Here is a 14,123-nt window from a genome sequence, read left to right as displayed (position 1 = left end):
TGAAATAAAAACAAGGAGATTAGGGTAAGAAAGTATTGGTCAAGCGATTTACTCAACCGGTAACAAACGGCGCACGTTGATTCAAGTCTATTTCCCTTAATTCCCTTGTACTTTTGTTTTAACTTATGATTCACTAACTTATTATTAGCACTTTTAATCACACACTTCCTCTTACCCAATACTTACTCTTATCTACCAAATTTAGTATACATATCTCACCAATCGATCACAATACCAAAATGTACCAAAACCCTAACTTACTTTAACTTTAAAAGTAAAAGTAAAACTCTTGACTCAACTAATGAAATCACCATGAAATTTAGGGTTAATAAATAGTTAAATAGTCAAAGTAAAGAAATATAAAAGGAAATATAAATTAATTTTTCAAAAATGAGAGAAAATTAAAAGGAATTTTCGGATCCTCACAGTCAGGGTTCGATTCCTTCTATCATCTTGTGTATCTTAGGGTGCGGGTGCACAAGCAAAGAAACATTAGTCCGAAAGGAATATTCTCTGTGTTGACAAAAAAAAAAAAAAACCTGGGTTTCCTTATAACCCTATAATTCTTTGTATAAACTGATGGACTTTCCCCTCATATAAACTGAATTAAAGCCATTGCTGTTTCAAAAAAAAGAAAAAGAAAAAGGAAACCATTAACTTAATCGTTGCTGTCCAAAAAAATAGGTCCCAAAACCAAACTTCAAAAAAATATCTCATCTTCTTTTGCCCACTGCAAAATATTTTTTGGGGGCCATGTCAAAAACATTTCTGAGCTGTCAAAAACAACCTTCTTTCCTATTCATCAGAAGAATTAAGAAAGGCCTCTATAAACCTTCATTTCTTAACTCGACCAGCGTTCTAATTTTCATTAGATTAATTTAATTTCTCGTTCCTGTCGCCATTCCCATTCATTTTCTCACTTCTTGTCTTCTCCATTTCTAGTCAAGGAAAACTTGAGGTGGGCTTCTCTCAATAACGCTTACAAGGTAAAAACTCAACTCAGAAAAAAACAGAGCTTTTTTTTTTTTGGGTACATCAAAGTTATCACCTTTAATTTGGTTTTTCTGTTTATATATATGTATATTTTTTCTTGATATGGTATAGATTCTGGAGATAAAACAAAAGAAAACCCAGAAACAAACATTGGAAAACTAAGCCCAAAAAAAAAAAAAAAAGGATTGAAGTTAATGGAAGGATGGTCAAATTTGAGAGATGAGTCAGGTTTACGTGAAGTGAAAATTATTCAAGATTGTGAAAGGAAAAAAGAGGCTGCTTCTGATCATGATTTTAGTTTAGTGGAATGTGGTTTTGATGAATGCAAGAATAGGCTTAGGGGATTGTTCAATGACGTTCTTGTGAATTTTCTCAGGGAAAGAAGTGTTAATAAATGTATTAGGCCTTTACCTGTGTTGTGCGCCAATGATGAGCTTGTTGATTTGTTTAAGCTTTTTTGGGTTGTCAGAAAATTAGGTGGATATGATTCCACTTCGAGGAAAAATTTGTGGGGTTTTGTAGCCGAGGAATGTGGGCTTGGTTTTGGGGCGGTTGCATCCGTAAAATTGATTTATGTTAAGTATTTGAATGAGCTTGATCACTGGTTGTGGCAGGGATATTCAGATAGTATTGAGGATAGATTTGCTAAAAATTTGGACGAGTTGGTAGACGAGTTGAGGAAAGGTAGTGCAGATTTGATGGAGGTACAGCGAAAAGTTGAAAAGGAAGATGTAAAGCGTGTTAAATCTAAGTTTGATAAGTCTCGAAATGCAACTGATCGTAGTAAGAGATCAGTACACTATTCATCCGGTGCAAACATTAATGAAGTGCATGATTCCAGTGAAGGATGTGTTGACGGCGGTGAAAAATTTTACCTTGACAGTGACAATGATTTGGTATCATCAGCCAAGCAAGTTATTCAAAAAGTTATAAAAGAAGTAAATGGATTTTCAAAAGAAAAAACTTGTGATGACGACAATAAAACCTGTTCCCAAAATGAGAATGATGTCAGTCTGTCAGCTGAGAAGGTCATTGAGAAAGCCATCATTAATTTACATGACATTAAAGTGGACACTCCTGAGCAGGGTTTTGATGTGCAAAGTAGTGGTAATGTCATGTTATCAACCAGAAATGCTGTTGACAAAGTTGTAGATTCTCGGAAGAGGAAGCGAGAATCTTCATCATTGTCAGCAATGCTTAGCTGGGTGAAAAATACAGCTAAACATCCTGATGATCTTAGTATTGGGAGATTGCCTGAGTGCTCCAAGTGGAAACACCATGGAAACCAGGAGCCATGGTTTCTGGCTCTGTTGGCTCGTGAAGCACGACTAATAAAAAGGGATGCCAATTTAAAAGTAGAATCATCTTTCCAGCAGGTACGAAACCCGTGTAATTGTATTTGTCACTTATTTTATCTGAATTAATCACTTGGTTCAGACACTTGTTACATGTCACTTGGCCCCCAGGCTTTTGTCTTATTTACAGCCTATTTGATTGCTAATTTCATGTACAAAGCATAACCGATACATTATATGTGAGCTGTTTTAACAGTTCTTTGGTTTACACAATCAAATCGGATGCTGGGTTTTGTTCTTCACTGTCATTAGAGGCTTGAACCAGAGTAATTGCTTTTGATAACTTTCAGATTTAGTCTAATTTACATGCCTAGTAAATTATGTAATCGAAAATTGGCAGTAATGTGGTTGATGCAAAATTTTCTCCCTACTGCATGCATTGTAAAGTTGCCATATGCTCTGATTTATGTTTTTGATATTTACTTGTGCAATCTGAACCATTATTTGCTATTGATGCACTATGGATCCCGGTAAAATGATGTTAATGCTGTGTAATCCTTTTATGTATTTTTGATATAATGTAATAGAATGTAATGCAGAACCACTTGCACTATAAGAGTCAATTTTACACTTCATTCCTACTGTTTGTGAAAATTTTGAAACTGGACTATTTATAATATAAGGTTAACTTCAAGAAGCACGGAGAAACAGTGAATGCTCATTTTACTCGACATGGTTTGGACCTCCTAAAAAAGGATGTGTGCTAGAAATCTTTCAATGTCAGTCTATACATGGAATTCATGTGTACATAATTAATTCATTTGTATAATCCTTCGAGTTTTGATATAATTTACCATGACACTTAGAAGGGAGCTAGACTTTTTTTTTTATTGGCCTAGCATGTATACTGCTTGTTTTGATACCATGTGGATTATATCACAATGCTCAGCAAAGTTAATTGTGCTGGTTGGGGTTGTTTTGGGGGTAAAATATTGAATTTGCTGCTTAACCGATAGCTTGTTTCTGTTGGATGATTGGATCCTACCTCTGAATATTGAACATGCAAGAAGGAAGTTGGAACCTAAAGTTGATAGTTACTCTTATCATCTGGCTTCAAATATCAGCATAAAAGTTTTTGGTGCCTTTTAGTTCTTTCTAATTCTATGTTTATGAATTCTGTTTACAAATTTCTGAATTAGCTGTCCTATTGAGTCCAGACTTTTTGTGGCTTAATAAGTGAATTTTGGATCGGTTGTGTGGCTTTTCAAGGAAGTTGTTTGTGAATGCATGAAATAGCATAGGATATAAGTTAGAAGGAACTGAATTAGAACAAATTGGAAACTAAGGTTTCAATAGTAATATATCTAGAGAAAACAAAGTCATGTATGACGTTTGAATACATGTCCTTCTCCAGAATGTCTGGTCATGAAATCTGCGAGATCAATTAAACTTTGTCTTTCCGTTGTTGCCTGCACTAAACTGAGTGAATGGCTAGCATCAAGTAGTTGAAAGTGCTTTTCTTGGTTAAATGAACAATGATTAGTGTTTGGATACGTTTTGCAAGTTTTGTCCATGTACAGTTTGAACTCTGTAACACTTGTACTGTGATTTGTGCTTGGTCATAGTTTATCATTCAAATTCAAAAACATATGGCAGTATTTTTATTGGATGATTTGCGGAATGAATTGACAGAAAAAGTTGAGGATGCATCCTTCAATGTATGAAGAAGATGTCCTTAATCACCAATCTGTCGAGAAATCAAGATGCAGTCAAAGGCTTCCTGTAGCCAAGTGTCAGTCGTGTTCCTGTTGCAATTTACCCCCTCACTGTAAAATTGCTGTGCCTCAAAAGACAGAACAGGGATATAGTGCCAAGGAATCACTTCTTCTGAATGTTGAAGATTCAGACAGAAATAAAATAGATCATATCTCCATGGATGACCCACCTGAAAGAGAAGTCTGTGTGGGTCCTGAGTTTCAAGCTGAAGTCCCTGAGTGGACTGGTGTGATTGTTGAAAGTGATCCCAAGTGGCTAGGCAAACAGATGTGGCCTCCTGAAGATGTTAAAGATGAACCTGTTTTTGGATTGGATCGTATTGGTAAGGGAAGACCAAATGCATGTGATTGTCCATTTCCAGGTAATGTTGAGTGCATTAGGTTCCACATAGCAGAAAAGAGGCTGAAACTGAAGCGCGAACTTGGGTTGTTGTTCTATAAATGGAGATTTGATCACATGGGTGAGGAGGTTTCACTTTCTTGGACAGCAGAACATGAAAGGAAATTCAAGGACATGATAAGGTTGAATAGTGCATCCACAAACAAGTTTTGGAGCAATGCTTTCAGAATTTTTCCTTCAACGACAAGGGATAAGTTGGTTAGCTATTACTTCAATGTTTTCCTTGTTAGGCGCAGGAGTTACCAAAATCGGGTGACTCCAAAGGATGTCGACAGTGATGATGACGAAAGAGAATGTGGGTTGATAGGAGATAGTTTTGGTTATAAAGCGATTTATGTTCCAGAGTCCAGACTACCAATCTGCTTTGAGAATAAGCAGTGTGCGGAATTAGACTAATGTACTGGGAATTTTCTCTAGTGCAGCTTATACAACTTAGTTCCCTGTCTGTAGTTATAGGTGTCGGCAACTTATTGCTTTTCCCAATTTTCAACTGCTGAAAGCAAACATGAGAAGGAATTTGAAGGAAGTAGCTGGAGATCATCAGTAGGATGACCCCGAATGCTGAGGCTTTGCTCCGAGCAAAGTTTTGAAGAGGATATATCTGTTTTCTTGTTTTCAGAATTGCACCATTCAAGTGGTTGGCTTGTAAATACAATGTCAGTTATTTCAGACCCAAAATTTCGAACTTCAGACATGCATTTGTAGTGGACTTTCTGTCTCAGCAGTTTTCTGTGTGTGTGTGTGTGTTGTGGGGGGTTATAACACTACTCAGCTTGGATACATTGTCACAATTATAGCTGTGCCATATTTGCTTCATTTTAGGACGGAAATTCGGTGTCACCCGCATTTTGAACTCTTCCCATTGCCTATCATTTTCAACCATACCTCTGGCCCTGTATGTTGGTATAAAAATTTGCACGCGATTATGATAAACAAGTGTCTAAAGCATATGTTTCATAATCAACTAGCGTACCCTTTCTGCATTTGATGGAGAAAATGGTTAATTCTAAAACACAGCAAAGAATTAGTGCATCTTAAGGTGACATAGGAGACTCATTCCTGAATCCAGTAAGATAACGATAAAGGGTCTATTCTTGAACACAAATAGGCCAAAAAAAAAGCAGTAAGAAAATGTAAAATGCTGGTTCTTGTATTCCCTTTTTCTTTCACATTGAAAGGTTTTTCTCGAGGAGGAGGCTTTAAGAGAGGGTAGATGACCGACGGGCACTGACGTACATTTTAATGGAGTATTTACTCAATATAGGGGGTTATGGCAGAGGATCTTTTTGTGGCATACTTTGATTTGTATAATGCATTTCGGTGATGAATGTTGGCTATCAAAGAAGCAAAATGCCATTCAAGCATCTGAGCTCTAGCCATTCCTAGAGTGCTGTTCCATTTTTTTTTGGCCACATTTGAACCAGTTAATCTTGCTGCTGATGCTATCATTTTGGTAGGCAGGAAAGAGCAAGAATGAATTTAAAAAGTAGAGTAGGGCTCCGTTTGATAAAACTGAATTCTGAATTCTGAATTCTAAATACTGAAACAATTAATTTGCTGAATATTAAGCACTGAAAAGAGATATATGAATATCTGAATCTTAATGCTGAACATATTTATACTGTTTGATAAACATTTATAACTTAATACTTAATAAGCTAAATTGTACAATTTTGCCCTTCTATCTTTTAATCTAAAAAGGAAATAGAACCTATGATTTAATTAGCTTAAAATTGTTAGGTATGAAAATGACAATATTTATTTTTAAATCAAAGTAATATAAAAGAAGAAATATATTATGGAAAAGTCCAAATATCAGTGCAAATATATTTTTAAATCAGAGTTTGATAAGAAAAGTCCAAATATAAGCAAAAGGAAGCTGCAATAAACAAGTTTTAAATTCACACCAAATTACATAGAAATTTAATTACTTCAATGGAAAAATGTTGACGCTACCTTGGAAATAATGAATTTGAGATCGGTGAGTACGGTAGCAATAAAAAAAATTGGGAGGAAAAAAATGATAAAAGTATGAAAGAGTAGAAAGATGGAAAAAGATAAGGAGTAGACAGATGTGAGTAGCATAGAAAAATTGTAAAAAAGTCATTAAATAAGGAGAAAATAGAAGTAGAAAGCCATTAGACAGGTTGTTTAATTAGATAAGAATTTTGAATAGAAAATATTAGGTTGTTTAATTAGATAAGGATTTTGAGTGTAATTAACAAACAAGGATAGATTTGGTAGATAAGATAAAGTAGTTGAAGTAAATCTCTTGATTCTTATCAAATTAAGCATTCAGTTACGATTCTTGTGCTGAAAAAAATACATACAAATTCAGCACCACTTAATAAGTTCAGCAGAAAAATTTTTATTTATCAAACACCCAAAACATCTGAATGTCTGAATAAATTCAGTTTCAGCACTTTTTTATGTTATCAAACAGACACTAGTGTTAAACCAATAACATTACGTGGACTGATAATGGTGCATCTTTTTCAGCAATCCCATTACGCGATGAAGAATTTCTACATAACTCTATTCGCTTAATGCGCTTGGAATTCGGGGTTTCCAATCACTTCCACGTCCTTCCACACTTTTAAATGACAGGAATTTTGATTCTCCTCCGCTGCCTGCCTGCCTGCCATTTTTGTTGGAAGACTAAATTGTGCTCTATTAGCGGGTCAATTTTTATTGAGATTCCCGTCTAGCGGCTACAAGTTTGAAAATTTTGTATCATGATTCATGAACCCCTCTCCATCATTTTTATACTTACTAATCTCTTATACACAGTTTCTTTAGACTTCCCTCCTTATAGAGTAAGATAGATTAAATTATAGAAATATTATCATCGCCGTAAAAAAAAAAAAAGAACTCCTCTCGTACAAAATTTTGTATTATGAACTCTCTCATTCCTTCAAAAAAAAAAAAAAAAAAAACTCCTCTCATCAAAAAAAAAAATTTTTTTTGGGTTAGACGTGTAACTATCCACAACTAAAGAATAGAGAATAATTCACCTGTTAAATGTCTTGGATGTCTTGTGGTATTCTAACCCCGATTTACTGTACCTTTACTTACAACATTTCTAGACACTTACTTCACTTTTTTTTTTCCATTTTCTGAAAGATCAACATTTCAGTCACAAACTCTTGAATCAAAAGAAATGGAAATGAATAGTACGTATAGATTAAGCAAGGCGACTAGAGCTGTTAATCGAACCGGGTAGCTCGCGAGCCGAGCTCGACCCGGCTCGATAAGGGCTCGACTCGGCTCGTTTACTGAGAGAAACGAGCCAAGCTCGAGTTCAAATTTAGGCTCGTTTAATAGACGAGCCGAGCTATGCTCGACTCGTTTAAGCTCGATAGGCTCAAATAGTATGATCATTAGTGTCATTTCATTGTGTATTTGATACTTTTACCTAATTCATTCTCCCGTTTCTAGCCCTAATTTTTTCTTTTCTCTTTCGGTCTTGCCTTAATGTTCATCTCCCAAACGAGCTCGAGCTCGAGTTTCGAGCTCGATAAGCTCGGCTTGATTTTGAACTCGAGTTTTCGATCGAATACACCGAGTCGATCTCGAACAGCTTGTGAAGCTCGAATTACTAATTGAGTGAGCTCGAGCTAGCTCGATTAGAGGTTCGATGCTCGAGCTCGACTCGACTCGATTAACAGCTCTAGAGTCGAGCACCTAGTTTATCTTTCAGTGTATGATTGGCCCGTGTTGTACTTCGAATAACACACACGGTAAATTTGGCTAATTGAGCATTCCATCTTTAGATATGGGGTGATTAAACAATTAACTCACAAATGATAGAAATTACTATAACTCAACAGCACTATAATTCATATTCCATCTTTAGATATGGGGTGATTAAACAATTAACTCACAAATGATAGAAATTACTATAACTCAACAGCACTATAATTCATATAAAGTGAAACTTGAATTTAGAAATTATAATTTCAATCTTGATCACTACACAAACACTTCTCGTCTCGATTTATTGTATATCATATATCGAAGTTGCACTACATGCAGTAAAATTACGCGAAACGATGGATTTCTCAAAGGTATAAAAAGCCATTCAAGTAGTTGCAAATTTTCAAACAATAACAAACGTAAATTGGATTTACCTAATCAATATTGACGTTTGTTGAAAGAAAAAAAAAAAAAAAAGATAGCTCGAACACCATTTCCTAGCAAACGGGGCGATGATAGTGGCTAGCAAACGCAGACCAATGTCTATGTATTTGGCACCAATGATGCATTGCTCTAGTGCTCCAACACTTCATCGTCCACTCTTCTAGATGAAGTACAAAGGCAAAAACAAAATATATAGCAGATAATAATTTAAAAAAGGTAAGTGAACCTTTAATGCATTGCAAGTCACAAGAAAATTATTGAACAACAACTTTCTGTAAGCAAATTTTAATTAGGATAAAGTTACCAATTCATTTTTTTTCCCAACAATCGGTAACAATCAATTCATTTTAAATCTCGAACACTAAGTATCCAAAAACATATCCACGAGCCTTTATGCACGCCATCATCAATCCTTAGGATTTGTATTTTCATTTTACTCTACAATAATTGGTTGTGATTTGAGATAACTCTTGAAATCGGTGCAATGTGCCTAAAGTTAAGTTAAAAAGTAGTAAAAATTGAGAACAACTGTTAACTTATAAGAGTTCAAAATGTAATTATGGCTAGTGGTAGTAATAGGAGTCTTCCACTGATGAAAAATCAACAAGGAAAAGGAGAATAAAAGTTTTTATGTTGACATGATGCAACATTGGACCTTCATATTCATGAGAAGGTTAACCCTGATGAGAATCCAACTTCGTCAATATTGTTAGCTACTTCAAGTAACCAAAACATATTTGAAGACATTACCTTGGAAGGTAGCCTACCACATCATGGAAAAGTATACAAGTAGCCAAAACATGTTGTCACTAGAAGAAAAAGCCAACCAAGAAAATTTTAGTTGCAAAGACTTACTATTATTCTTATTACCATTACACTTTTTGCACGTTTTTAAATTGACATTCACCAAGTATTTTTTGTGTTAAAAAGGAATTATTATCTGATAAAAATACACAAGAAAGATTTTGTTCAGACAATAAAAATGTGCCAATGATGATGATCACACCGGGTTATCCCTGAGCCTCCTTAGGTCCGCCCCCTCCTCCTTAGTGTAGAATAGATTAGATTATACAACAGTTGTCGTCTCCGAAAAAAAAAAAAAGATGATCACAACACTAAAAGTTAACTACGGCCAATTGAGTGAAGGAAGTTGCATGTTAAGCCTCAGAGTAAAACGATTTTTTGCCAAGGATGGATTTTTGGAGATTCACTTCAGACGATCCATTCATTGTTCAGCATTTATCATTTCTATCAATCATCAAAAGCTATTTTTCTCTCAACCATCCCAGAAATGTAACAAAATAACAATTAGACTTCGGGTGTTCCCAAAAGGGCCAGAACATTTCGGTCCAAATAAATAGGCGTCAAGACAGAGGTTCAGTGTTTGCAAGAATTGAATAGTACCATATGATTAAAGAAAACTTTATAAATTCAAATGGAAAAAAAAAATGTCGTAATATGTAATGTCAAAAAAAAAAAAAAAAAAGGAACCTTTTAACACCATCTTATACTTACAAAGCCAGTCCTTTCCTCTGTTTTCTTTTAATCAGTTTTTCGATAGAAAAAGATACCCTGAAAACTAAATAATTAAGGATTTTTTTACAAAAAAAAAAAAAAAAAAAAAAATCGACAGGCATGGTTCAAAGATTCATTTGCCCAAGAACGTCTGAAGACATACTATTAAAATTTTTTTAATAAAAAGTATTCTAAATATAAGTGAGATTACGAGTCATAATTCTACTCCCCTTTTGTATAAACAAAGTCGTATAGTGTTAGCATGAAAAAATAAATCAGAAACTAATCTATTAGACTGTGTAAAATTATGTGGCTAAGTTTTCTCTATCCCCTATTATTCGTTATATACCAAAAAAAAGAGAGAAAGAAACTGTAAAACAGTAAAAAAGCTACGCTTGGGTGATGGCCTCTGCACGATGCTGGAGTAGCTCACTCGCTACCTGTTCGATGTCTGAACCGCCCCCCTGAGAATAAAATATTTATTAATTCCTTCTCTCTTTCTTTTCTTCGCTATCGCATTTATATACACTTCACAGGCCTACCTATATATACAGCACACGCATATCCCTCACTGCTTCAATTCCCAAAACCTCCAACCTAAGAAAAAAAGAATACAACAAACCTTCGGCGGAGAAAGGAAAAAAAGAAAAAAGAATCGACCATGTCTTCCCCAAGCAAGCGCAGGGAGATGGATTTAATGAAGCTGTAATTCAATCAAAAGTTTTTTTTTTTCTTTTTACTTATTTTCTTTTTCATACTTTTTTGGGGTTTTCCTTTTTCGGCCTTGTATTGATTTTAATGGGTTTTGTTTGTTTCCTAGGATGATGAGTGACTACAAGGTGGAGATGATCAATGATGGCATGCAAGAATTTTATGTGGAATTCCATGGACCTAAAGACAGTAATAATCCTTCCTTTTCTTTTTCTTGTTTTCTGATTTTTTCCCACTTATTTAGTGCATCGGACTGTAAATTTGAGCTGGGTTTGCAATTATTTTTCTGGGTTTTTTGTTGTTTTATCTTGGTTCTTTCTATTCATTCATATATTGGCTCAATCTTGGAATTTATGTTAGCTGAGATATCCTGATTTCAGCAAAATCTATATATTTGAATTAATGGGCCTCTTGTTGTCTAGCTCAATGTTAGTCATTTAGCTTAATTAAGATTGTTTTCATGTTTAATGTAGCTTTAGATTACTATTTGTTGCTGTTGTTGTCCTAAACTCTCTCGTAATTTGAGGGACTATGCAGCACAGTTGTTCACTGATTTTTCTTAATGAGGACAAGGTTCTTTAGTTGATTGCTTATGGGTGGACTTAAATAAATGGCACTATTTTCTTTTTCTTTTTTGGGGTTAATGTCACTTTTACTTCCTGCGGCTTGGTGGGTTCTTGTGGCAGGTCCTTATCATGGAGGTGTGTGGAGGATAAGGGTGGAGTTGCCTGATGCTTATCCGTATAAATCTCCCTCAATCGGTTTTGTCAACAAGATTTACCATCCCAATGTCGATGAAATGTGAGCTTGAGGATGTTACTGTCTCATAATTTACATGCTTACATGGCATCATTACAATAAATTTGATTTTGCTTTGCTTTTAAAGGCATGGGTTTAAGTGCTTTCTTGCATTGCATTACTCTTCTGTATGCAGGTCAGGCTCTGTTTGTTTAGATGTTATCAATCAGACATGGAGCCCCATGTTCGGTAAGTGTACTTGTTGCGTCTTTTTGTTGCATTTACCATTCCATTGTTTCAGCAACTGTCAGTCATTTCTATTTCTGTATCTAAGTGGAACAATAAGTTTGGATTTCTTCAACTTCGAGTACATTTTCCCCTGCTTTGCAGATCTGGTAAATGTCTTTGAAGTGTTTCTTCCTCAACTTCTTTTGTATCCCAACCCGTCTGACCCGTTGAATGGAGAGGCTGCTGCTCTTATGATGCGTGATCGAAATACTTACGAACAAAGAGTTAAAGGTATTAATTATTCATCTAAAACCTATGAAAATTATGAAATGCACCATCTTAGTCTTCCTTAAGGTGTCGCCTTCAGCTGTGATCATGTGTAATCTTATCGATTAAAAATTGATTAATGTGTACTTAGTTGCAGAAAATATATCCTCATAAGGACAGGCTTAAGAGTAAGAAGATGCTTGGTTGGTGGAAGAAAAGGCTTAGTTAATGAAAGACATGATACTCAAAACTTCTTTTGCCACAATGTGCGGGGGAATTCTTGATCATTGAGCTATTTGTCAATGAAAGTTACTGTGGTTGAAAGCATCTTCTAAACAATAAAAGAGTTGGGACAGGTATTAATATAGACTGAAACTGATATGTTCTGGAAAATCTAGTGTGTGGAATAATTGAGAAGCATCATTATACTAGTCAAGGACATGAACCATCGGACGAACTGGATATAGCCCCATTGCCCCTTCACTTAAATCCTTGTGAATCTCTGTTGTTCTTGTGCATTTTTGCCTTTCTTATATTTCAGAAGCTATAGACTTCAGAAGATTATTGGCGCTAATGAGGCGCTTTAAAGGCCATTTATGTGAAGGGGACAAAGGCCATTTATGTTCTATTGGTATGTCATTATGAGCATTAACAGTGACTGACTTTTACCTGAGCATCTTTATTAGTGAACAAACAAAGTCTTACCACTTTAAAGGCCTGCTTTAAAGTTTTTAAGGCCTTCTTACTCCTCCTCTGCTTCTTTCTTTTTTTCCGTATGTCACGGGAGGGGGCCATTTTGTTGTTGTGTGGACTTGTGTCATCAATGGCTCTGGTCTTACATGACCTTCGCTTGTGTCTTGCTTGACTGAAGAATTTGAGAATCTGCAAATTTTTAATGGACGATTATGTGTTGGTAGCTAAGCCTTCTGATAAGTTGCTGATGGAATTGATATCCATGGAACTAAAATACTTGTCGTTGGCAAGCGAGAGGTTATTTACATGGTAATAATGCTTATATGTGTATGAGCAATATCTTTTGCAATAACTTTTTGTCACCAATTTTCATATTATAAAACTGGTGTTGACATACCGTATTCTTTTAGAGTACTGTGAAAAATATGCCAAGCCAGAGGATGCTGGTGCTGCACCTGCAGAAAAATCTAGTGATGAGGAGCTGAGTGAAGATGAATATCCCTCCAGTGATGATGAGGAAGTAGCTGGCAAAGCTGATCCTTGAGGGAATGAATCTAATGACATCTTTAACTGTGTGTCTGTACATGAATAAGTCTAATCATATCAGAGTTTCATTTGCTGGATGAATTGGTGATGCTTGTGTTTGAAATTTGTACCATTATTGTTCATATTGATTCATTCTGGCTTATAAAAAATTTGTTTTGGACTTAACGCAGCCTGGCTGTTTTATTAACCTATTTCAGTTTCTTTGCGAAATCATTTCTTTTTGGTGTGGATGTTGGTTTTCCTCTTTTCTTTTTCTTTTTTGGATGTTGCTCTTCAATTGATGAAAAGAAGGCATACAATTGCACCTTGCACAAGATATCCAACGCGATAATGGTTTAATTCTATGTTGGAATTGAGGTCATTAAAGTTTGATTTAAAAAAAAAAAAATCAATTTCGATCATCAGCTTTATTGAACAAAAATCATTCTATGTTTGGGCAATGGTCGCCCATGAGACCTTGGTCAAGTGGTTAAAATTGAAACTCCAAAACTAAAAGTTTTGAATTTAATTCTCATTATATGCGTGTGTGTGTGTGTGTGTGTGTTTTTTTTTTAAATTCTTCTCACTTTTGCGTTTGGTTTGTTAAATTGTACTACTCTCCCATCATTGTGGGTTATAAATTTGGCCCCCCAATTGTTCCGGCAACACAAATTTAATCCCGAAAGTATTAACCTTTGGCCAAGTTAGTCCATTGCAGAATGAAGCAAGAAAATCATTAGAAAGAAAGATGATTTCAAGGGACTGGCTCAATTTTGAACAAAAAAGATGCAGGAAAAAGAACCTAGTCAAATTTGGTTGTCACTAGATCAATTCTAAGAAGCT

At 35.2% G+C, this 14,123-nt stretch overlaps 2 protein-coding genes across 6 annotated transcripts; both read left to right on the top strand.

The window, feature by feature from the left end:
- The first annotated feature begins 623 nt into the window (after nucleotides 1–623).
- Nucleotides 624–5,172, top strand: LOC113702938 (AT-rich interactive domain-containing protein 2). 2 transcript variants are annotated; one of them, XM_027224122.2, is made up of 3 exons: nucleotides 624–986; nucleotides 1,105–2,369; nucleotides 3,981–5,172. In XM_027224122.2, exons 2-3 carry the CDS (start codon nucleotides 1,188–1,190, stop codon nucleotides 4,857–4,859), a joined length of 2,061 nt encoding a protein of 686 aa, XP_027079923.2. In that variant the 5' UTR covers nucleotides 624–986; nucleotides 1,105–1,187; the 3' UTR covers nucleotides 4,860–5,172. The 2 variants fall into 2 exon arrangements, with proteins under 2 accessions (XP_027079923.2, XP_071917880.1); XM_072061779.1 differs by having other exon boundaries at nucleotides 624–2,369.
- Nucleotides 5,173–10,520: 5,348 nt separating this feature from the next.
- LOC113704371 (ubiquitin-conjugating enzyme E2 5) lies at nucleotides 10,521–13,466 on the top strand. 4 transcript variants are annotated; one of them, XM_027226240.2, is made up of 8 exons: nucleotides 10,521–10,823; nucleotides 10,939–11,018; nucleotides 11,516–11,630; nucleotides 11,764–11,816; nucleotides 11,958–12,086; nucleotides 12,604–12,693; nucleotides 12,980–13,064; nucleotides 13,166–13,245. In XM_027226240.2, coding segments are annotated over exons 1-8 (597 nt in total). In that variant the 5' UTR covers nucleotides 10,521–10,779; the 3' UTR covers nucleotides 13,167–13,245. The 4 variants fall into 4 exon arrangements, with proteins under 4 accessions (XP_027082041.1, XP_027082039.1, XP_027082043.1 ...); XM_027226238.2 differs by lacking the exon at nucleotides 12,980–13,064 and having other exon boundaries at nucleotides 10,522–10,823; nucleotides 13,166–13,466; XM_027226242.2 differs by lacking the exon at nucleotides 12,604–12,693 and having other exon boundaries at nucleotides 10,525–10,823.
- The last annotated feature ends 657 nt before the right edge of the window (nucleotides 13,467–14,123 follow it).

This window comes from Coffea arabica, chromosome 8e, assembly GCF_036785885.1.
Source record: "Coffea arabica cultivar ET-39 chromosome 8e, Coffea Arabica ET-39 HiFi, whole genome shotgun sequence".
NCBI classification, from domain to species: Eukaryota; Viridiplantae; Streptophyta; class Magnoliopsida; order Gentianales; family Rubiaceae; genus Coffea; species Coffea arabica.
The sequence above is the reverse complement of the archived record's forward strand: the minus strand, read 5'-3'. Positions and strand labels throughout refer to the sequence as shown.